This window comes from Oppia nitens, unplaced genomic scaffold, assembly GCF_028296485.1.
Source record: "Oppia nitens isolate AA-2021 unplaced genomic scaffold, nextdenovo-longstitch-racon4-pilon3 scaffold6_pilon_pilon_pilon, whole genome shotgun sequence".
Taxonomy (NCBI): Eukaryota; Metazoa; Arthropoda; class Arachnida; order Sarcoptiformes; family Oppiidae; genus Oppia; species Oppia nitens.
Genome location: NW_026533250.1, coordinates 4,404,054 through 4,428,347, shown reverse-complemented (window position 1 = coordinate 4,428,347; position 24,294 = coordinate 4,404,054). Strand labels below are relative to the sequence as shown.

The following is a 24,294-nucleotide window of genomic DNA, read 5'->3' as shown; positions in this document are numbered from 1 at the left end:
TCATATTATAAATAATTAAATTCATAAAAAAAATATTTATCAAAAAATAATACTTATAATAATTCATAAAATAATATCTTAAAAAATAAGTGATAACAGTTGAAATAATTTTTTTCATATTTACATTCCTTTAACAATACAAAAAAATAACTAAGTTATTATCATAAATATTTATAAATAAAAAAAATATAAATTATAATATGCAGTTAAATGATGATGTGGAAATTTATTAGATTAAATTAATAAGTTAAACAAAAATGAATGTCTATTAATCTAATTTTAAAACATAATAAAAACGTATAAATTTTTTAGATTATTAGATAATATTGAAAATATGATTAAAGCACAAAAAGACTACAAACCTAATGAAGTGGTGTTAGAGTGTCCACCGTTTGTACACATTATTTACAATCAATATAAAGGACAGGTATGTGACCACTGTTTGACCAAAAGTGATGGTCTGAAAAAATGCTCGGAATGTAAACACATGTATTATTGCCATCGAAACTGTCAGCGCAACGACTGGCGGGCCGGACATCGGTATGAGTGCCAGATATTCAAGAATCACTACCAGAAACTGATCGATGAAAACAATTTGGCCACACCATTGTTGCGCATGTATCTGATTATCAAAGCTGATCCACAAATTGTTAACAAAATGTACGACACTGTTAACGGACAGAAACGATGTTTTGATGATTTGATGTCACATCGCGATGACATTGTCCGCGACAGACATCGATTTAATAACATTCGGGTTCAACACTATAGGATCAGCTCATGTGGTTTGCAATTATCTGTCAATGATTTAATAGATTTGTATGGAAAATATACTATCAATTCATATGAAACATCTTATCTTAATATTATCGACCAAACGGAGCAAACATGTGGTAGCGGTTTATTCATTGGTGCGTCCGTTTTGAACCACTCGTGTACACCCAATGTCTTTATCCAATCTGTTGACAACAAATTATCGATAATTACTAAACAATTTATTACAGCCGGCGATGAGTTAACTGTTAGTTATGTCAGTCGTATGGTATCAACTGTTAACAGAAAATTGATATTAAAAACTTATTATTATTTTGATTGTCACTGTCGTAGTTGTATTGATGGCATTCATGATGACAATGATGTCGATAATGAAATCAATGATGAATTTACGGATTATTTTATGAAACAATTAAATAATTCAATTTTTAATTAATATTATTAAATAAATTGAATTCGTTATTATTATTATTGATTTTTTTTTATACAAAAGAATATTAATTTATAGTATGTGTTATCAAGAATATTCAATTAGTATTGAATTTAATTTTAAGTAAATTATTTTTTTTGTACCTGAATATGCTTTCTAGCGTTTAATAAAATTAATAAATTATAATTTAGAAAAAAAATATTTTTTAATTTCATTTATAATTATATTATAGTAAACTTATAAAAATTTCAAAATTTATGTTATAATATAAAATATGACAAATATATTAAACCTAATTATTATTATTAATAAAACACTTAATAAAACACAATAAAACAGTCCGAAAATTAATATAAATTTAATTTAGTTTATAAATAAGTAAATTAACAATTTTTTAAATTTTTATTTAAAACTAATACTATTCATATCAATATATTATTATGAAATAAAAGAAAGATAACAGTTTAGGTATTTTTTTCAATGTTTACATTACATTAATAACAAAAATAAATAACTAAGATAAAAACTAAAATAAATGATACCATATAAAATAAATCAATTGATATTATAAGTTATAATTTATAACTAAAAACAAAATAAAATATTATAATAAGCAGTTAAATGATGACGTGGAGATTTATTAAATTAAATTAATTAACATAAAGTAATTTTTATTTTCTAATTAAATAATAGACTATTTTCCCAAAAATGTTTTGTTTAAATAATATATTATTTTATTTTTTCAATTATTAAATAGTATTGAAAATATGATTAAAGCACAGAAAAACTATAAGCCGTTGGAAGTAGTCTTAGAGTGTCCACTATTTGTCCACAATGTTTATAATAAGTTCAAAGGACAGGTATGTGACAACTGTTTGGCCAAAAGTAGTGGTTTGAAGAAATGCGCGGTTTGTGGACACATGTATTATTGCGACCGAAACTGTCAGCGAAACGATTGGCGGGCCGGACATCGGTATGAGTGCCAGATATTCAAGAATCACTACCAGAAACTGGTCGATGTAAAGGATTTGGCCACAACATTGTTGCGATTGTATTTCATAAGTAAAGCTGATCCACAAATTGTATTCAAAAAATACAACACTGTTGGCGGACAACAGCGATGTTTCAACGATTTGATGTCACATCAGGAAAACATTGTCCAAGACTTTAGTCGATTTAATAAGATTCAAGAATTACATCATATAATCACCAGCTTATGTGGTCTACAAATATCTATCAATGATTTAATTGATTTCTATGGCAAATATGTTATCAATTCATTTTCAACTTGTTTTACTGATTTTATCCATCTATCGGATCAAACATTTGGTAGCGGTTTATTCATTGGTGCGTCCGTTTTGAACCACTCGTGTGCACCCAATGTCTCTTTCCATTCAATTGGCAATAAACTGATGATAATATCAAAACGATTTATTACTTCCGGTGAAGAGCTAACTGTTAGTTATATCGATCATAATTTGCCAATTGATACCAGAAGTATGCTATTAAAAAATTATTACTATTTTGATTGTCACTGTCGTAGATGTATTGATGGCGTTAATGACAGTCATGATAATGATGACAAAAATTTAGCAAATTATTTTATGAAACAATTAACTGATTCAATTTTGAAGTGATTGGTATCTTTGGTTAGATAGCCCACCGATGTTGTGATCGGTTTATATACGCTTATCACTCGGTGTGACAACTATTTAACCCCAACTAACGGTAACTTCGGGTACCGGGGCCAGGATAGCACCTGTAGATGATCTGTATAAGCGTAGACTTCAGTAGAGATCGTAGGATTGATACAAGACTTTGGATAGACTTCGGGAAACACTTGGCCTTACGGCTAATAACACACCATTCAATAGTAAACAAAATAATGTTTATTAAACTATTTATACAAAACTGGTTACAAATATTGTTAAATTAAAGTATAGTTAAAATGTAATAAAAATGTATTTAAAATGGTTTATAAAATGTGTTATTAATTATTAATGTCGGGGAAAGTGGTCACTGTTGCCGATCATATCAAACTAGTATACACTATATAGTGTGATGATCGCAACCAGTGCTTGGGTATCGACTTCACTCAACGGGTGGTAAAACACAACTCCCCTCTAAAAGGCTTAGGTATAGGCTTTTATAGGCCTTTTGAAGGACATATAACATAAGTATTGACTATACATATAGATTAGTATTAATCACTAATAATAAATGTTACTATAAATGACTGTATAGTCAATGCTATAAAACTTAATACTAAATTATAGGAATATTACTGTAAATTAATAATTGAATGAATGGGGAAAATATGCCATTCATTACAATTTTTAAATAATATTTATGTATAAATTGAAATATTTTTTATGCATTATATATTATTGAAACTAGAGAATATTTTTTTGCAAATTATATCTATTTATTTTTTATTTTGTTTTACCAATAAATATAATTTTAATATTTGAAATATTATAGATTGTATTCAATATGATATTAATATTACAAATATAGTATTTTTTAGTATATTAAAAACAAAACTTAAATTACTGTATTTATAATTTTATTTTGCAAACAATATACTGAATACACAGTTACATATACAGCACAATTTTTTGTTATAATAGCTATAAATTTGTAAATAATATTGACTGAAAATATTTAAATATTGTGTTTTTTTATTTTGATTGATTCGATGATTTAGATATCTATTCAAATACAAACAAAACCAGTTATAACAATAGTACAGTCAGTGGTGTGTTAATTGGTTATCAAACAAATTAATATTTTTAATAATTTCTAAAGTTGTAAATTAAAATACATTTTAAGTATTATTAGTTATTTTTGGTTATATTTTTTAAGTATTATATATTATTTAGCTTTTTATAATTATATATTTTTTTATAATTTTTAGATTATTAGACAATATTTGAAAATATGATTAAAGCACAGAAAGACTACAAACCGTTTGAAGTGGTGTTTGAATGCCAACTATTTGTCCACAAAATTGATTATCAATATAAAGGACAGGTATGTGACAACTGTTTAACCAAAAGTGATGGTTTGAAGAGATGTTCGGTATGTAAACACATGTATTATTGCGACCGAAACTGTCAGCGTAAAGACTGGCGGACCGGACATCGGTATGAGTGCCAGATATTCAAGAATCACTACCAGAAACTGGTCGATGAATACGATTTGGCCTCACTATTGCTCAGGTTGTATCTGATTATTAAAGCTGATCCACAAATTGTCTACAAAATGTACGACACTGTTGACGGAAAGCAGAGATGTTTTGCCGATTTGATGACACATCGCGAAGAGATACTGCAAAACAAACGTAAAGTGAATCTCATACTAGATATCCACAAAAGGATCAGTTCTTGTGGTGTGGAACTAACTGTCGATGATTTGGTCAATTTGTTTGGTAAATACACTATCAATTCATTTGGTGTAAATTTCAGTACTGGTCCAGTATTTCAGCAATTATGCGGCGGCGGTATATTCATCGGCGCGTCGGTTTTGGACCACTCGTGTACAGGCAATAGACTACAAATTATAGCCAACCAAAACGTTACCGCCGGCGATGAGTTGACCATCAATTATGCTAACCTTTTGTGGACAACTGATAGGCGAAGAAAGTTATTGAAAGTTAATTACTTTTTTGATTGTCACTGTCGTAGATGTGTTGATGGCATTGTTGATGACAGTGATAGGGATGACATTAATGTTAATTTAACATATCATTTAATTAAACAATTAAATAGTTTAATGTAATATTATAACATGATATTTATTTAAATTGAATTAATATATATTTATATGTTTTTATACATACAATATTTAAAATGTTATTAAACTGTTATTAAATTTTGTATAAATTTTGATCTAATTTGTATTGAATTGTCAATGTTGATTTATGATATTTTTTAATCATAATAAAAATCATTCATTTTTAATATTATAATCTTAAATATTTATTTTCAATTTTATTATTAATTATAATAAAGTTTTGTAAATAAAATGTAATATTATAATATAATTTTAAATTTAAGAATAAAATCAATAATAAATTTATATCTATTTATGTTAACAAAATAAAAATAATCATATTATAAATAATTAAATTAGTAAAATTTTTTTTATCAAAAACTAATAATAATTATAAAATAATATCACAAAAATATGTGATAACAGTTGAAATTATTTTTTATATTTACATTCCTTTAACAATACAAAAAAATAACTAAGTTATTATCATAAATATTTATAAATAAAAAATATAAATTATAATATGTAGTTAAATGATGATGTGGAAATTTATTAGATTTAATTAATAAGTTAAACAAAAATGAATGTCTATTAATCTAATTTTAAAACATAATAAAAACGTATAAATTATTAGATAGTATTGAAAATATGATTAAAGCACAAAAAGACTACAAACCTAATGAAGTGGTGTTAGAGTGTCCACCGTTTGTACACATTATTTACAATCAATATAAAGGACAGATATGTGACCACTGTTTGGTCAAAAGTGATGGTTTGAAGAAATGCGCGAACTGTGGACACATGTATTACTGCAACCGAAACTGTCAGCGCAACGACTGGCGGGCCGGACATCGGTATGAGTGCCAGATATTCAAGAATCACTCCCAGAAGCTATTCGATGAAAACAATTTGTGTCCAACAATACTCAGATTATATCTTATAAGCAAATCTGATCCAAAAACTGGTACAACAAAAGGTACGACACTATTGGCGGACAACAGCGATGTTTCAATGATTTGATGTCACATCGCGAAGACATTTTCAAAGACAGACGTCGAATGGATAATATTGTTGATCTATACTTTAGGATCATCTCATGTGGTGTGCAATTATCTATGAATTATTTGGTCGATTTGTATGGAAAATATGTTATTAATTCATTTGAAAATTGTTTTGACGACCAACCGGATCAACCATTTGGTAGCGGTTTATTCATTGGTGCGTCCGTTTTGAACCACTCGTGTGCACCCAATGTCTGTTTCCAATCAATTGGTAACAAACATACAATAATATCTGAACGATATATTACTGCCGGCGAAGAGCTAACTGTTGGATATATCGATCATAAGTTGCCAATTGATACGAGAAGATTGCTATTGAAAAGTGATTACTATTTTGATTGTCACTGTCGTCGATGTGATAGCAATGATGACAGTGATGATGATATTGTTGATTATATTTATTATAATATTTTATGAAACATGTCATGAAATAATTTAAGTTTAAATTATAATATATATAATTTTAATTTAATTAATTTTTAGTGATTAATCATTTTTTTAATTAAATATTTGTCTATAAGTTTTCATACAAATAAATCATTAATTATTGATTTATGTTGTAAATTATTGTTATAAAAATTTCAATTTCTAACAGAGAGGACATCAATCAGATTACAGTAAATATATATCAAAACAAATATCAACTGATTGTTATTATTTAATAAACATTTTAGATATGTTAAAATCAAATTAAATTTTTCAAAAAAAATATTTGACTAATTAATAAACTGTATAACTAAAATCTAAACAAAAATTATAATACTCAGTTAAATGATGATATCGAAATTTATTAGATTAAATTATTAAAATAAATGTAACTAAAAAAAATTAATAAAAACTTTTTCAATTATATTATTTAATTTGATTTCAATAATCAATTTATTAAATAGTATTAAGTAGTTTAATAATTTATTAACAAATTATTATTTTTTTTAAATATTTTTATTTTTATAAAAAAAAGTCCCATTAATAAACTTAATAAAAGTCTATGACTACAGAAAAACAAATATATAAATATTTACAACAATAATATGTAAATTGAATTCAAAAAAATTGTATAATAAAAGCATACTTAAGTAATATATAAACAAAAAATAAGATAAATTTATTTATAAAATTATTTATATTATATTTTTGTAGCGATTGCCAAATTTAGTCATAAATTTATGAAATATAATTAGCATAAAGTAATGTAAGTTAGACAAAGTTAGCATTATCAACTGGTTTATATTTATATATTATCACTAAATAGTTATTATAAACAAAACAAAATTAAAATATTATAAACATTATATTATGACTGTCGAGGAAATTAATTATTATAATAAATTAATAAAAACTAAATAATATAACTGAAATTTATCAGAAATAATATATTTACTATTAAATAAAACTATTATTTAAAAGTTTGAACTAAAAAAATATTTTAATTAAATAAGAAATTATAATTTTTAATAATTTTATAATTATATTCTTTATATATATATATATATATATATATTTAAAAAACTATTAGATAGTATTTGAAAATATGATTAAAGCACAGAAAAACTACAAACCGTTTGAAGTGGTGTTTGAATATCAACAACCATTTGTACACAATATTCACAAAGAATTTAAAGGACAGGTATGTGACCACTGTTTGATCAAAAGTGATGATTTGAAAAGTTGTTCGGTATGTAATCACATGTATTATTGCGACCGAAACTGTCAGCGCAACGACTGGCGGGCCGGACATCGATATGAGTGCCAGATATTTAAGAGTCACTACCAGAAACTGGTCGGTGTAAAGGAATTGGCCCCAACATTGATCAGATTGTATTTTATCACAAAAACTGATCCACAAATTGTTTACAAAAAGTACAACACTACTGGAGGACATCAGCGATGTTTTGCCGATTTGATGACACATCGCGAAGACATTGTCCGCGACAGTCGTCGAGTTTCAAAGATTCAAGAACTACACAATCGGATCAGTAACTTATGTGGTTTGCAATTATCTGTCAATGAGTTAATTGATTTATATGGCAAATATGTTATCAATTCATTTACAACTTCTTATATCGATATTATACATCAATCGGTTCAACCATTTGGTAGCGGTATATACATCGGTGCGTCCATTTTGAACCACTCGTGCGCTCCTAATGTCTCTTTTCATTCATTTGGTACTAAACTGGTGCTAATATCCAAACGATTTATTACTGCCGGCGATGAGTTAGCTGTCAGTTATATCAATCATAAGTTGCCAATTGATTGCAGAAGATTACTATTGAAATGTCACTACTATTTTGATTGTCACTGTCGTCGATGTATTGCTGGTATTGATACTGACATTTATGATGATAATGACATTGATGTTGATTTAGCCGATTATTTTATAAAACAATTAACTAATATAAGTTTTAAATAATATTTATGTATAAATTGAAATGATTTTTAAAAAATATTATTATTGAAATTTTGTAGAATTTATAATGTTATGCAACTACTATTGAATTTAATTTTATGTAAATTATGAGTTTTATTTAAATAATTCTAAATATTGTGTATTAATTTATATTAAAGTTATATATATATATATATATGATAAATATTTTTTTGCTTTATGTTATTTAATAAAAATTATTAATTATCTAATAATAAAGTAAATTATTTCTAATTTCACTACTAATTATATGGTTAATTAAATTATAGGATCTATCAATAAGTCAATTAACAGTTACCAAACCTAAACAGCAATAACTAATTACAGTATTTTCTAAAAACACTAAAAGTATGTTAACATCAAAGAAAAACTTTGCCGACAAAAATAACAATATTTCTAGACTTTATTTAGTATTTGTGGCACCAAATAGTTTAATACAGTTATATTGATATGTCATTTATTATTGTAAGTTAACTCACATAAGTTAGCCACCAGTAACTCTCAGTATTCATAATTACAATATGTAAATGAAATTTAATAATTATATATTGTATTACATATATATTGTATGCACTATTTTGTTTTATCTATCGATTTAGATATCTATAGTGACTAAATTTGGTAAGTATTTAATTTTAAAAATTAGTCTATTTTTCTAAAGTTTTAATTAAAAATAAATAAATTATGTTATTTTAGTCGATAAATAATCAAATTTTTAAACTTTATAATTTGTATTTATCATATCATACAGTATTGATAATATGATTAAAGCACAGAAGGACTACAAGCCTAACGAAGTGGTGTTAGAGTGTCCACCGTTTGTACACAATATTAACGATAAATATAAAGGACAGGTATGTGACCACTGTTTGACAAAAAGTGATGGCTTGAAGAGTTGTTCGGTGTGTAAACACATGTATTATTGCGACCGAAACTGTCAGCGCAATGATTGGCGGTCCGGACATCGTTATGAGTGCCAGATATTTAAGAGCCACTACCAGAATCTGCTGGATATAAATAATTATGCCATACCATTGCTGCGATTATATCTCAAGATCAAAGCTGATCCACAAGTAGTTAACAAAAAGTACGACACTGTTGGCGGACAGCAACGAAGTTTCGCCGATTTGATGTCACATTACGAAAACGTTTACCGAGACAAACGTCGGTGCGCTAACATTGGAGGTCTATACTGTATGATCAGCTCATGTGATGTGGAAATACCTGCCATTGATTTAATTGATTTCTAAGGAAAATATATTATCAATTCATTTGAAACTTGTTTTGGCGATAATATCCATCCACCGGACCAACCGTGTGGTACCGGTTTGTTCATCGGTGCGTCCGTTTTGAACCATTCGTGTAGTCCTAATGTGGTTTTCCAATCTGTTGGTAACAAACTGTTGATAATATCTGAACAATATATTAAAGCCGGCGATGAGTTGGCTGTCAGTTATCTTAATAATGTCTGCTTATTGATGCCAACTCATACCAGAAGATTGCAATTGAAAACTCAATACTATTTTGATTGTCACTGTCGTAGATGTGATAACAATTAATTTCATTTATATCGATACATTTACATTTATATTCAAAAATATCGATTAATTTGTCATAAAAATTAGATTTAATTTTTTAATAAAAATTTTTGTATTGTTTTCTGATGTTTTCTAATAAATATGAGAATTTTTTATTACAAATATTTTAATTAAAATATTTAACTATTTAACAGATTATTTTATGAAACAATTACGGTAATTAATTTTTTGGTAATTATTTATGTATAAATTTAAAATATTTTTTTTGCAAATTATAATTATAATTTTACTAACATAAAATAATAAAAATTTATAATATGTAACCAAAAAATAAATAAATATAATTTGTAATAAATTATTGGATCTAATCTATAGTGAGTTATTAATATTGTTTTTATATAATTTTAAAATTATATGTTATTTGCTTTATACTGTTTGTAAAAAAAATAATAATTAATAAAAAATCATTAATTATAAACTATTTTAGTGAATTAGTGTTTAAAAAATTCTATTTTTAATATTACTATTTAATTATATTTAAAATTTTTATAAAAATTTCTGACAAAGTGTGAGCCTTCAATAAGGTTACTAACGATAGTGTAATAACTTATTTCTAATACAAATTTAATAGCAAACTATTGTTATTATTAATAAAAAATAAGTTTAAGCATAGATTAACATCAAAGTAAACTTTGCCGACAAACAAACAAAATAACAATATTTGCAAAATTAATAGTAGTTTAAATAATAAGATTGTTTAATATTAATAATAGAGACTTTATTTGCTATTTTGATTGATTGATCGGCCGATTTAGATGTCTATTCAAATAAATTCATCCCTTTCCTCATCATTACAGACAATATCAGTCCTAACAATAGTACAGTCAGTGGTGGTAATTGGTTAGCAAACGGAATGATATTTTAATAACACATTAAAGTATTTACTAAATTGTAGTTAAAAATCTTTTTTAAGTCTATGATATTATTACACTTTATATCATTATTTTTTACGATTAATATTAGACAATATTTGAAAATATGATTAAAGCACAGAAAGACTACAAACCATTTGAAGTGGTGTTTAAATGCCAACCATTTATCCACAAAATTAATGATAAATTTAAAGGACAGGTATGTGACAACTGTTTAGCCAAAAGTAGTGGTTTGAAGAAATGCGCGGTTTGTGGACACATGTATTATTGCGACCGAAACTGTCAGCGCAACGACTGGAGGGCCGGACATCGGTATGAGTGCCAGATATTTAAGAGCCACTACCAGAAGCTATTAGATGAAAACAATTTGTGTCCAACATTACTCAGATTATATCTTATAAGCAAATCTGATCCAAAAACTTTTAGCAAAAAGTACGACACTATTGGCGGACAACAGCGATGTTTCAATGATTTGGTGTCACATCGCGAAGACATTTTCAAAGACAGCCGTCGATTGGTTAATATTGTTGATCTATACTTTAGGATCATCTCCTGTGGTGTGGAACTATCTATCGATGATTTGGTTGATTTATATGGAAAATATGTAATCAATTCATTTGAAAATCGTTTTGATGACCAACCGGATCAACCGTGTGGTAGCAGTATATTCATTGGTTCATCCATTTTGAAGCACTCGTGTGACTTCAATGTCTTTTTCCAATCTATTGGTACCAATCATTTGCTTATAGCTAAACGATTTATTACCGCCGGCGAAGAGTTGACCACTTATTATGTAAATCCTTCGCTGCCAACTGTTACCAGAAGAATGCGATTGAAAACTGATTACTATTTTGATTGTCACTGTCGTAGATGTGATGCCAATGATGACAGTGATTTGGATGACTTTAATGTTAATTTATTGCCCTATTATTTTATGAAACAATTAATTTTTAAATAATTATGTATAGATTGCAAAAAAAAAATATTATAATCTAAACTTTATTGAATATCGCATATAATTTTTATATAACAATTTATTAAACCGTATATTTGTATTAATTAAGATATTTTTTCATATTATTATTAAACTATTTCATTAGAATATTATAAATTTATAATATATTATCAAAAATATATGTAATAAATATTGAATATAATTTTTAGTGAGTTATTAATGTTTTTTTTAAAAAATAATTATTGAATGCTTTATACTGTTTCAAAAATAAATAAATAAAATTTTTTACTCTTTAATTATAGTTTAGTTGAATTTCAAATTCTGATTGAATGACCCATAAATAAGAGTACTAATGATATACCAAATATAATAGCAAACGATTGCGATTTAGTGGTTAACATCAAAGTAAACTTTGCCGACAAAACATTTAAAAATAACAATATTTGTAGACATTGTTCAGCATTTGTGGCACCAAATAGTATTATACAGTAATATTGATATAACAACATATATGTAAATAAATTTAACTATAATTCCTAAATACATTTTGTAACATATATTTGCAAAAAAAATTATTTTGATTGATCCGCCGATTTTAACTTACATTTAACACAAGCAGTATTGCTATCAGTTGTTAATTGGATATCAATGATTGGTAATTAATAGTTTATTAATTATTACTTAAATTAAAAATTAAATTATATTTCTTTAAGTTGTAAATTAAAAAACTTTATATTTATATTATTATTATTTTATAAAATAAATATATTTTTTAAATTTATATTATAAGCATTTGTTTAGATTATTAGACAATATTTGAAAATATGATTAAAGCGGATAAAAACTACGGATCGTTTGAAATGGTGTTTGAATGTCAACCATTTGTACACAATGTTTACGATAAATTTAAAGGACAGGTATGTGATCACTGTTTGGCCAAAAATGATGGTTTGAAGAGATGTTCGGTGTGTAAACACATGTATTATTGCGACCGAAACTGTCAGCGCAACGACTGGCGGGCCGGACATCGGTATGAGTGTCAGATATTTAAGAATCACTACAAGAAACTGATGATTGTAAACGATTCCAAACCATTGTTGCGATTGTATCTTATGAAGAAAGCTGATCCACAAATTTTTAACAAAATGTACGACACTATTGGTGGACAACAGAGATGTTTCAACGATTTGATGTCACATCGCGAAGATATTGTCCGAGACATACGTCGATATCTAATCATACAAGAGATACACTATTGGATCAGTTCGTGTGGTGTGGAACTACCTGTCAATGATTTAATCGATTTGTATGGAAAATATGTTATCAATGCATATGAAACTTATGTCTACAATCATTTAAACGGTTCGACCTATATATGTGGCGATGGCTTATTCATCGGTGCATCGGTTTTGGATCACTCGTGTGCTTACAATGTTTATTTCAAATCTGTTGGCAACAAACTGGCCATAATGTCTGCCACATATATTACCGCCGGAGATAAGTTGGCTGTTAGTTATATCAACGATAAACTAATAGAGAAGTCAACTGATATCAGAAGAATGGTATTGAAAAGTCAATACTATTTTGATTGTCACTGTCGTAGATGTGATGACCAATGATTTGTATTAATTGCAGTAATGTTAACATTTAATTATGATATATAAACTATTTTTTAATCAAAGATTTAATTTTGCATTAATAGTATTTTTTTTGTTTGTTTTTTCTCTCTTATCATTATAAGTCTAAAATGATTTTTTAATATATTTTTAAAATTTCTATTCATTTAATACTTTTGATATGATATTTAATTTAACTAATTAATCATTAAAATTCGAAAAATTGTTGGAAAGTAGTTTTATTATCATTTTGTTTTATCAATAAATACCTGTATTATTTGAAATTAAATTTTTCTAATTGTAATTGTTATGATTGATATTCAAATACATACAATATATCGCATTTTGTATATTTTATTAATAAATAAATTTATAAATGAAAATGAAAATATTATTTTACATTAAATACAATTACTGTATCAATGATTTTATATTATACACAATATTTTCGGTTATTAGCTATCATTTATTTAATATCTTTGATTTTGATTAATCCGCTGATTTAGATGTCTATTCAAATAAAGACATCCTTTTCCATTCCTCAACAGTACAGACAACATACCAGTCCTAACAATAGTACAGTCAGTCAGTAGTTATAATAATTAGTTAGTAAATTGACTAATAGATGTATTATGTTAACATTAAATAAGCTAGATAAGTTCACTATACGAAATATATAAATTTTCAACAAATACAAAAATTAGCTAGCTTATTTAATGTTAACATATTAATCTTTTAATTAATAATTATTTATTTTTAAAAACAGCATAAAACAAATGGCATACAATTTTTAGAAATGATTAAAAACAACATTCATTAAAAATTAAATTCAATATTTATTATTTTTTATGAAATGAATTTTTAATATTCTTTTATAATATTTTAATTAATATAAAATAAAATATTACATTAAATTACTTAATTGTTTCATTAAATAATATGTCATTTGGAGATTATTAACATATGTTTCAAAATATATGTCATCATCACTGCCATCATTGTCACTGTCGTCATCACTGTCATCATCATCACTGTCATCATCATCACTGTCATCATCATCACTGTCATCATCATCACTGTCATCATCACTATACTCTTCATCAATGTTCTCATCACATCTACGACAGTGACAATCAAAATAGTAATAAAATTTCAATAATTTTCTTCTGGCATCAGTTGGCAAAGTTAAGTCGATATATTCAACAGTTAGCTCTTCGCCGGCACTAATATATCGTTTAGATATTATTAGATGTTTGTTACCAATTGATTGGAAAGAGAGATTGCAATCACACGAGTGATTCAAAACGGACGCACCGATGTATATACCGCTACCAAAACATTCATCCGATTGGTTGTTAAAACAATATGAATATCCAAATGAATTGATAACATATTTTCCATACAAATCGATTAAATCATTGAAACCTAGTTTCACATCACAGGAGTTGATTGTATTGACTATCTCTTGAATGTTAGAAACTCGACGACTGTCGCGGATAATGTCTTCGCGATGTGACATCAAATCGTTGAAACATCGCTGTTGTCCGCCAACAGTGTCATACTTTTTGTAAAAAATTTGTGGATCAGATTTGTTTATGAGATACAATCTGAGTAATGTTGTGGACAAATAGTGTACATCCACCAGCTTCTGGTAGTGACTCTTAAATATCTGGCACTCATACCGATGTCCGGCCCGCCAGTCGTTGCGCTGACAGTTTCGGTCGCAATAATACATGTGATTACAGACCGAACATCTCTTCAAATCATTCTTTTGGACCAAACAGTTGTCACATACCTGTCCTTTATATTCATCCTTAATATTGTTGATAAACGGTTGTTGACAATCAAACACCACTTCATGCGGTTTATAGTCTTTCTGTGCTTTTATCATATTTTCAAATATTGTCTAATCGTTCAAAAATATCATAAAATTAATAAATATTATTATTATTAATCAAATAAGATCATTAAAATTAAAATATTTAAGTATTATAGAATTAAATTTAATAAATATCTAAAATTAAATAATAGTTAATGTATTATTAAAAACCAACAAAATTTGTTAATTAATTAACCAGTAATTGAATTATTGTTATTATGTTTCTAATGTCAATGAAAAAACAAATCAATATAACTGTATTAAACTATTTGATGCCACAAATGCTGAATAAAGTCTAAAAATATTGTTTTTTTTAATTTTGTCGGCAAAATTTACTTTGATGTTACTGTATATGTTATTTAATGACTTTTTTCATTATTGATTTTATTCGCCGATTTAGATGTCTATTCAATAAAAACATCCCTTTCCTCAACCGTATAAATAACCTATCAATACCTTTTCACAGTCAGTGTTTAATTGGTTAGTAAACTAATTGATTTTAAATTGTGAATTCAAAATCTTATATCAATGTAATCATCTTATTATTTATTTTTGATTCTCAAATATGATTTTACTTTATTTATAATTATTGTTTTCAATTATCAGACAGTATTAAAAAAATATGATTAAAGCACAGAAAAACTACAAACCGTTTGAAGTTGTCTTAGAGTGTCCACTATTTGTCCACAATGTTTACAATAAATTCAAAGGACAGGTATGTGACAACTGTTTGGCCAAAAATAGTGGTTTGAAGAAATGCGCGGTTTGTGGACACATGTATTATTGTGACCGAAACTGTCAGCGAAACGATTGGCGGGCCGGACATCGGTATGAATGCCAAACATTCAAGTATCACTACCAGAAACTGGTCGATGTAAAGGATTTGGCCACAACATTGTTGCGATTGTATTTCACAAGTAAAGCTGATCCACAAATTGTTAACAAAATGTATGACACTGTTAGCGGACAACAGCGATGTTTCAACGATTTGATGTCACATCAGGAAAACATTGTCCAAGACTTTAGTCGATTTAATAAGATTCAAGAATTACATCATATGATTATCAGCTTATGTGGTCTACAAATATCTATCAATGATTTAATTGATTTCTATGGCAAATATGTTATCAATTCATTTTCAATATGTTTTAATGAAGTTTTACATCAATCGCAGCAATCATTTGGTAGCGGTTTATTCATTGGTGCGTCCGTTTTGAACCACTCGTGTGCACCCAATCTCTATATCCAATCAATTGGTAATAAACTGATGATAATATCTAAACGTTTTATTACTTCAGGTGATGAGTTAACTGTTAGTTATATCGATCATAATTTGCCAATTGATACCAGAAGTATGCTATTAAAAAATTATTACTATTTTGATTGTCACTGTCGTAGATGTATTGATGGAAATGATGACAGTTATAGTGATAATTACAAAAATTTAGGACATTTTATTAAACACTTATCCACTTTATTAGACATTTAATTTAATTTTTTAAGATCCAAATAGTATTTATGTATAATTTGTAATTTTATTACAATACAATATTTGAAATGTTATCAAAAATATATAATTTTGTAATAAATATTGTATTTAATTTTTTAGTGAATTATCAATGTTTTTTTAAAAAAAAATAATTTGTCTATAATCATATATTTTATACAAATTTTTTTAATAATAAAAATAATATTCAGTATTGATTTTTTTTGTAATTAATTATTGTTTTAAATACTTATTTTTAATATCACTGTTAATTATAAACTTTGCCGATCAACAAAATTTTTGTCAATTTTAGTCAGTATTAGTGACACCATTGAAAATAACATAAATTTAAATTATATACAGTTATATGTCATATATTTTTTTGTAAGTATATGAGCTTATGATTCATAATTATAATTTATAACCGAAATTATTAATGATTTGATTTTTTTTGAAACTATAAAATAGCGACAATTGACTATTTTATAAACCTATTGGCCGTAAAATTTTAGAAATAGATTTTTAAACATAAAGTTATATCAATAATGAATTGCCAACTAATACCAGAAGAATGCTATTGAAAGATCAATAATATTTTGATTGTCATTGTTGTAGATGTGATGTCAATGATAGCGACAGCAATGTTGACATTGATTGCGATAAAAATAAATTTACAATAATTGTTATTTTTTTTGACAAATAATTATGTATTTTCGATATGATATTTATAACTAATAAATCATTAAAATTGTACTTTGAATTTGCAAATTACTTTTACTTTATTTTTGTTTTTAATTTCAATTATTGTAAATATATTTTTAATCCTATTGTGACACATAGTAATCGATATTATATTTATATAATATTAACTAACAAAATGCAATACAGTTATAAAAAACAACCAATACTTTGAATGTTTTTTAAATATATAATTAATAACATTTATTAATTAAATCTTAATAGATATATACTGTATATTAAATTATAAATCTAATATTTTTAATATACTGTATATATATTTTCTTATCTAACAGTATTAGGAAATATGATTAAAGCAGAGAAATCTTATAAACCACTTGATGTGGTGTTTGAATGTCAACCGTTTGTCCACAATATTAAAAGTCAATATAAAGGACAGGTATGTGACCATTGTTTGGCCAAAAGTGTTGTCTTGAAAAAATGTTCGGCGTGTCGACACATGTATTATTGCGACCGAAACTGTCAGCGCAACGACTGGTGGGCCGGACATCGGTATGAGTGCCAGATATTCAAGAATCACTACCAGAAGCTAATTGATAAAAACAATTTGACAACAATTTTCATCAGATTGTATCTGATTATCAAAGCTGATCCACAAATTGCATACAAAAAGTACGATACTGTTGGCGGACAACAGCAGCGATGTTTCGCCGATTTGATGTCACATCGCGAAGATATACTGCGAGATCGAATCAAAGTTGGTGTTATGCAAGACATTCACAATAGGATCAGTTCTTGTGGTGTGGAACTACCTGTCGATGATTTTGTAGATTTATTTGGAAAATATAAAATCAATTCATTTGAGATGCTCTCCAATAACTGTAATGATATCAACCAATTGCGTCCTACAGTTGGCACCGGATTATTCATCGGTGCATCAGTTTTGGACCACTCGTGTGCCTTCAATGTCTTTGCCGACACTGTTGGCAACAAATTACAGATAAAAGCCAAAGATTTTATCGCCGCCGGCGACGAGTTAACCATTTTTTATATCGATACTAAGCTATCAACTGTTACCAGAAAAATGCTATTGAAAAGAGGATACTATTTTCAATGTCATTGTTGTAGATGTGATGACAACGATAAAGACAACAATATTGACATTAATTATGATATAAATTATTTCAATAATAGATGTAAATTGCAATAATTGTTTGTGTTTTAAAACAATAAAAGTCTATATAATTTTTAACTATTTTAATTTAATTATATTAATTATAATCACAAGTGATATTTCTCAATAGCTTATTATTAAAATTGTACTTTCAATTCACTATAACTTTAATTAATAATTTTTTTGTATTATTTCATTATTATTCTCAAATTGCATTTTAAATTAAAAATTCATAATATATAAAGTTATATAATATTACAAACATCCTAATTTTTGTTGTATGTATAAACAAAATTCAATATTTTAATAGTAATTTTACAATAAATAAAATTATTGTATATCTCTATGATATCATTTTGAAAATATTGTTTTGCAAATAATTTTTACATTTATTGATATACTCTAAACATTTTCTCTTTTGATAATATAAAAGCAAACAATATTTACTTTGAATAACTATTAATTTTTTAATTAATTTTTTCATTTTCATCCCTTTCCTCACCCACTCCTAAAAATAATACAATCAATAGTTAAATGGTTAGTAAACGGATTAGTAGTTTTGTTTTAAATTGTGAATTGAAAAAAATAATGTAATTATAGCTTATTATTATAATAATTTAATTATATTATTTTACTTTGTTATACTAATATTTTTTTAATTTTTTATAATTAGATAATATTGAAAAATATGATAAAATCAGAGAAGAACTACAAGCCCTATGATGTGGTATTAGAGTGTCCACCGTTTGTCCATAATATTAGCGATAAATATAAAGGACAGGTATGTGACAACTGTTTGGCCAAAAGTGATGCTTTGAAGAGATGTTCGGTCTGTAATCACATGTTTTATTGCGACCGAAACTGTCAGCGCAACGACTGGAGGGCCGGACATCGATATGAGTGCCAGATATTGAAGAGTCACTACCAGAAGCTGGTCGATGAATACGATTTGGCCGCACTATTGTTCAGATTGTATCTGATTATCAAAGCTGATCCACAAATTGTTTATAAGAAGTACGACTCAGTTGGCGGACAGCAGAGATGTTTTGCCGAATTGATGTCACATCGCGAAGATATATTGCGAGACCGGTTTAAAGTCGATGTTATACTAGACTTACACCAAAGGATCAGTTCCTGTGGTGTGGAACTACCTATTGATGATTTGGTCGATTTGTTTGGAAAATATACTATCAATTCGTTTGATATAGTATTTACTGATATGTTTCAATCACGTATATCATGTGGTGGCGGTATATTCATCGGTGCGTCCGTTTTGGACCATTCGTGTGCATTCAATGTTTATGTCCAATCTGTGGGCAACAGATTACAGGTAATCGCTGACCAATATATTACCGCCGGCGACGAGTTGACCACTTATTATATAAATCCAATGATTCCAACTGTTCTCAGAAGAAAACTATTGAAACAGAAATACTATTTTGATTGTATCTGTCGTTTATGTAAATGATTGTAATGTAAATGTTTATATAATTTAGTACAAAATATAAAAATTGTTAATTAAGGATAAATTATAATTATTAAAATATTAATGATTATAAATGATTATATTTTATTTGTTTAATTTCATTATTATTTTATTAAAACGGAAATTATATTTTAAATAATAATTTTAAATAAAACTTGACTTTAATTTGTATTGACTTTTATGTAAGTAATAAAATTTTTTTTTTTAATTATTTGAAATAATAATTAGTAATTATTTCCATCGGTTTTGGACCACTCGTGTGCTTTCAATATTTTGATCGACAATGTGGACAACAAACTACAGATAATAACCAGACATCCCATCGTCGACAGCGACGAGTTGACCACATTTTTTATCTCAACTGTCACCAGAAGAATGCTATTGTGAAAAGTGGTTACTATTTTCAGTGTCATTGTTGTAGATGTGATGTCAATGATAGCAATAGTGACAGCAATATTGCGAATTAATTATAACTAATTTAATAATAGATGTAAATTGATATAATTGTATGTTTTTTTTGTCAATAAAAGTCTAAATGATGTTTATATATATTTTATATATTAATATTTGCTTGTATTCTGGTATTACTAACTTATTATTAAAATTCTACTTTAAATTTTCAATTTACAATTACTTAATTTATTATTTTGTTCAATCATTTATCAAATTACATTCAATAACAAAATATAAAATTTATAATCGAAAAGATATTCATACAATATATATATATATATATATATATAACTAATATCATATTTGTATTGTATATAAAAACAAAATTCAATTTTTAAATAGTAATTTACATTAAATACAATTACTGAATGTATCTATGATTTCATTTTGTAAAAATTTTTTTCCAAACAATATTAACAATTTATATACATTTTTTACGATAAAAGAATATAATATTATCAATAACTATATGTTATTTAAGTACTTTTTCATTTTGATTGATTTAGTTATCAAATTCAAATAAAAACATCCCTTTCCTCAACAGACAATACCAGTCCTAACAATAGTATAGTCATAGCCTATGACTCATAGGTTAGCAAATGGATTAATAATTTAAAAACACATTAATGTATTTTTTTATAAAACAAACTTTTAAACAAAATATATCAATAATTTTAATAATTTTAAATATATATATTTTTAGATGAATAGACAGTATAGAAAATATGATTAAAGCCCAGAAAGACTACAAGCCTTATGAAGTGGTGTTAGAGTGTCCACCGTTTGTACACAATATTAATGATAAATATAAAGGACAGGTATGTGACCACTGTTTGACCAAAAGTGATGGTTTGAAGAAATGCGCGAACTGTGGACACATGTATTACTGCAACCGAAACTGTCAGCGCAACGACTGGCGGGCCGGACATCGGTATGAGTGCCAGATATTCAAGAATCACTACCAGAATCTGGAAGATATAAACAATTTGGCGAAACCATTGTTGCGTCTGTATCTCAATATCAAAGCTGATCCACAAATTGTTAACAGAATGTATGACACTGTTGACGGAAAACAGCGATGTTTCAACGATTTGATGACACATAACGAAGACATTATGAGAGATAGTCATCGATGCAATAACATTATAGATCTATACGATAGGATCAGCTCTAGTGGTGTAGAACTATCTTTAAATGATTTTATTAATTTCTATGGAAAATATGTTATCAATTCATATGAAATTTGTTTTGGGGATAATATCCATCCACCGCATAGACCGTGTGGTACCGGTATGTTCATCGGTGCGTCCGTTTTGAACCATTCGTGTGCTTCTAATGTCTGTTTCCAATCTGTTGGTAACAAACTGTTGATAATATCTGAACAATATATTAAAGCCGGCGATGAATTGACTGTTAGTTATCTTAATAAATGCTTATTAATGCCAACTGATAGAAGAAGAATGCAATTGAAAAGTTACTATTATTTTGATTGTCATTGTCGTAGATGTGATAACAATTAACAATTTTATTAAATAAATAAAAAAATACCGCTAAGTATATATATTTTGTCATAAATATTAAATTGTCGTTAAAATGTATTGATGACAGTGATGGAGATGACATTATTGTTTATTAAAGATATTATTTTAAGAAACAAGTAATTTAATAATAAAATATTTATCTAAATAACTAAATTATTTATTTATATTACTGACACTTATATATATTTTAAAAATCAAAAATATATATTGTATAATAAATATTGGATTTTTATTATAATTGCATATTATTTGCTTTAATTATATCTATTTTAAAAATATAATCAAAATTATTTATCATTTAATATTAAATATAATTATTGTTATAAATTAATTTTTTCTGTTAATAAGATTACTATATTTTATGCTATTAATCTGAAAAAACATTTTACATTTTAACATCAAAGTAAACTTTTCCGACAAACAAACAAAAATAACAATATTTGATGATTTTATTCAGCATTTGTGGCACCAAATAGTTTAATACAGTATTTTTATACTCTTATAAGTCATATGATATGTGCCTATGGTTCACAAAATTTCAATATGTATAAAGAAAATTTGCAATAATAATAATAATAGTTTATTTTATTTGTCTGATCAATGATTTTTAAAATTTTCATACACTTTATAAATAAGTTTTTATTTTGTTTGATTTACCGATTAAAACAGCTATTTAATAGAAACATCCCTTTAGTCAACAGTGATAGTCATTGTGCAATCAATAGTGCAATCAGTGTTTAATTGGGTTTCAAATTTGTATGACATTTAATAATAAATAAACTATTTTGTAATCTTATAAAAAACTTAATAATTATATTAATCTAAAATAATATTTAAAATCACAATTTTAATATTTATAATTTTTTTTATAGATTATTAGATAGAAATGAAAAATATGATAAAAGCAGAGAAGAACTATAAGCCCTATGATGTGGTATTAGAGTGTCCACCGTTTGTCCACAATATTAACGATAAATATAAAGGACAGGTATGTGACAACTGTTTGACCAAAAGTGATGCTTTGAAGAGATGTTCGGTCTGTAATCACATGTTTTATTGCGACCGAAACTGTCAGCGAAACGACTGGAGGGCCGGACATCGTTATGAGTGCCAGATATTGAAGAGTCACTACCAGAAGCTGGTCGATGAATACGATTTGGCCGCACTATTGTTTAGATTGTATCTGATTATCAAAGCTGATCCACAAATTGTTTATAAAAAGTACGACTCAGTTGGCGGACAGCAGAGATGTTTTGCCGAATTGATGTCACATCGCGACTACATTTTGAAAGACGAGTTTAAAGTCGGTGTTATAAAAGACATACACAAAAGGATCAGTTCCTGTGGTGTGGAACTACCTATTGATGATTTGGTCGATTTGTTTGGAAAATATACTATCAATTCGTTTGACTTAGTTTTCACTGATAAGTTTCAATGTGGTGGCGGTATATTCATCGGTGCGTCCGTTTTGGACCATTCGTGTGCATTCAATGTTTACGTCCAATCCGTGGGCAACAGATTACAGGTAATCGCTGACCAATATATTACCGCCGGCGACGAGTTGACCACTTATTATATAAATCCAAAGATTCCAACTGTTTTCAGAAGAAAACTATTGAAACAGAAATACTATTTTGATTGTAGCTGTCGTTTATGTAAATTATTGTAATGTAAATCTTTATACAATTTATTACAAAACATAAAAATTATTAATTCAGTATAAATTATAATAATTATTATTAAAATATTAATGTTTATATTATGTTATTGAAATATTCAAAATATATTTTTTTGTATTAAAACAAAAATTGTATCTTAAATAATAATTTGTAATAAAAATTGACTTTTGAATTAAGTAATTAGTAAAACAACTATTCATTTATTATTTATTAATTTAAAAAAAAATTATGATAATTTATTTGTAATAACAGGTAATATTATTTTAATAATGATTATTATTATGGTACTTTTAATTAATTATTTTTTTAAAAATTAATTTTACATAATTTATATTATTATTTCTGAATAAATTTACATAACTATTATAAATACTAAAGTATTAGGTTAT

At 26.5% G+C, this 24,294-nt stretch overlaps 6 protein-coding genes across 6 annotated transcripts; 5 read left to right on the top strand and 1 right to left on the bottom strand.

The window, feature by feature from the left end:
• Positions 1–1,971: 1,971 nt before the first annotated feature.
• Positions 1,972–2,841, top strand: LOC128962729 (histone-lysine N-methyltransferase SMYD3-like). The gene has a single exon (XM_054309131.1). The coding sequence runs from the start codon at positions 1,972–1,974 to the stop codon at positions 2,839–2,841; it is 870 nt and encodes a 289-aa protein (XP_054165106.1).
• A 1,299-nt stretch (positions 2,842–4,140) lies between these two features.
• LOC128962728 (N-lysine methyltransferase SMYD2-B-like) lies at positions 4,141–5,998 on the top strand. The gene is made up of 3 exons (XM_054309130.1): positions 4,141–4,634; positions 4,683–4,916; positions 5,613–5,998. Exons 1-3 carry the CDS (start codon positions 4,145–4,147, stop codon positions 5,996–5,998), a joined length of 1,110 nt encoding a protein of 369 aa, XP_054165105.1. The 5' UTR covers positions 4,141–4,144.
• Positions 5,999–14,158: 8,160 nt separating this feature from the next.
• On the bottom strand, positions 14,159–15,399 carry LOC128962727 (histone-lysine N-methyltransferase SMYD3-like). Its single transcript, XM_054309129.1, has 2 exons — positions 14,603–15,399; positions 14,159–14,171 (listed from the first exon to the last, which is right to left on the bottom strand). Exons 1-2 carry the CDS (start codon positions 15,397–15,399, stop codon positions 14,159–14,161), a joined length of 810 nt encoding a protein of 269 aa, XP_054165104.1.
• A 3,876-nt stretch (positions 15,400–19,275) lies between these two features.
• On the top strand, positions 19,276–20,214 carry LOC128962726 (N-lysine methyltransferase SMYD2-B-like). Its single transcript, XM_054309128.1, has 2 exons — positions 19,276–19,336; positions 19,420–20,214. Exon 2 carries the CDS (start codon positions 19,435–19,437, stop codon positions 20,212–20,214), a length of 780 nt encoding a protein of 259 aa, XP_054165103.1. The 5' UTR covers positions 19,276–19,336; positions 19,420–19,434.
• Positions 20,215–21,410: 1,196 nt separating this feature from the next.
• On the top strand, positions 21,411–22,205 carry LOC128962725 (N-lysine methyltransferase SMYD2-B-like). The gene has a single exon (XM_054309127.1). It carries the CDS (start codon positions 21,411–21,413, stop codon positions 22,203–22,205), a length of 795 nt encoding a protein of 264 aa, XP_054165102.1.
• Positions 22,206–23,121: 916 nt separating this feature from the next.
• On the top strand, positions 23,122–23,895 carry LOC128962724 (N-lysine methyltransferase SMYD2-B-like). The gene has a single exon (XM_054309126.1). It carries the CDS (start codon positions 23,122–23,124, stop codon positions 23,893–23,895), a length of 774 nt encoding a protein of 257 aa, XP_054165101.1.
• Positions 23,896–24,294: the final 399 nt, after the last annotated feature.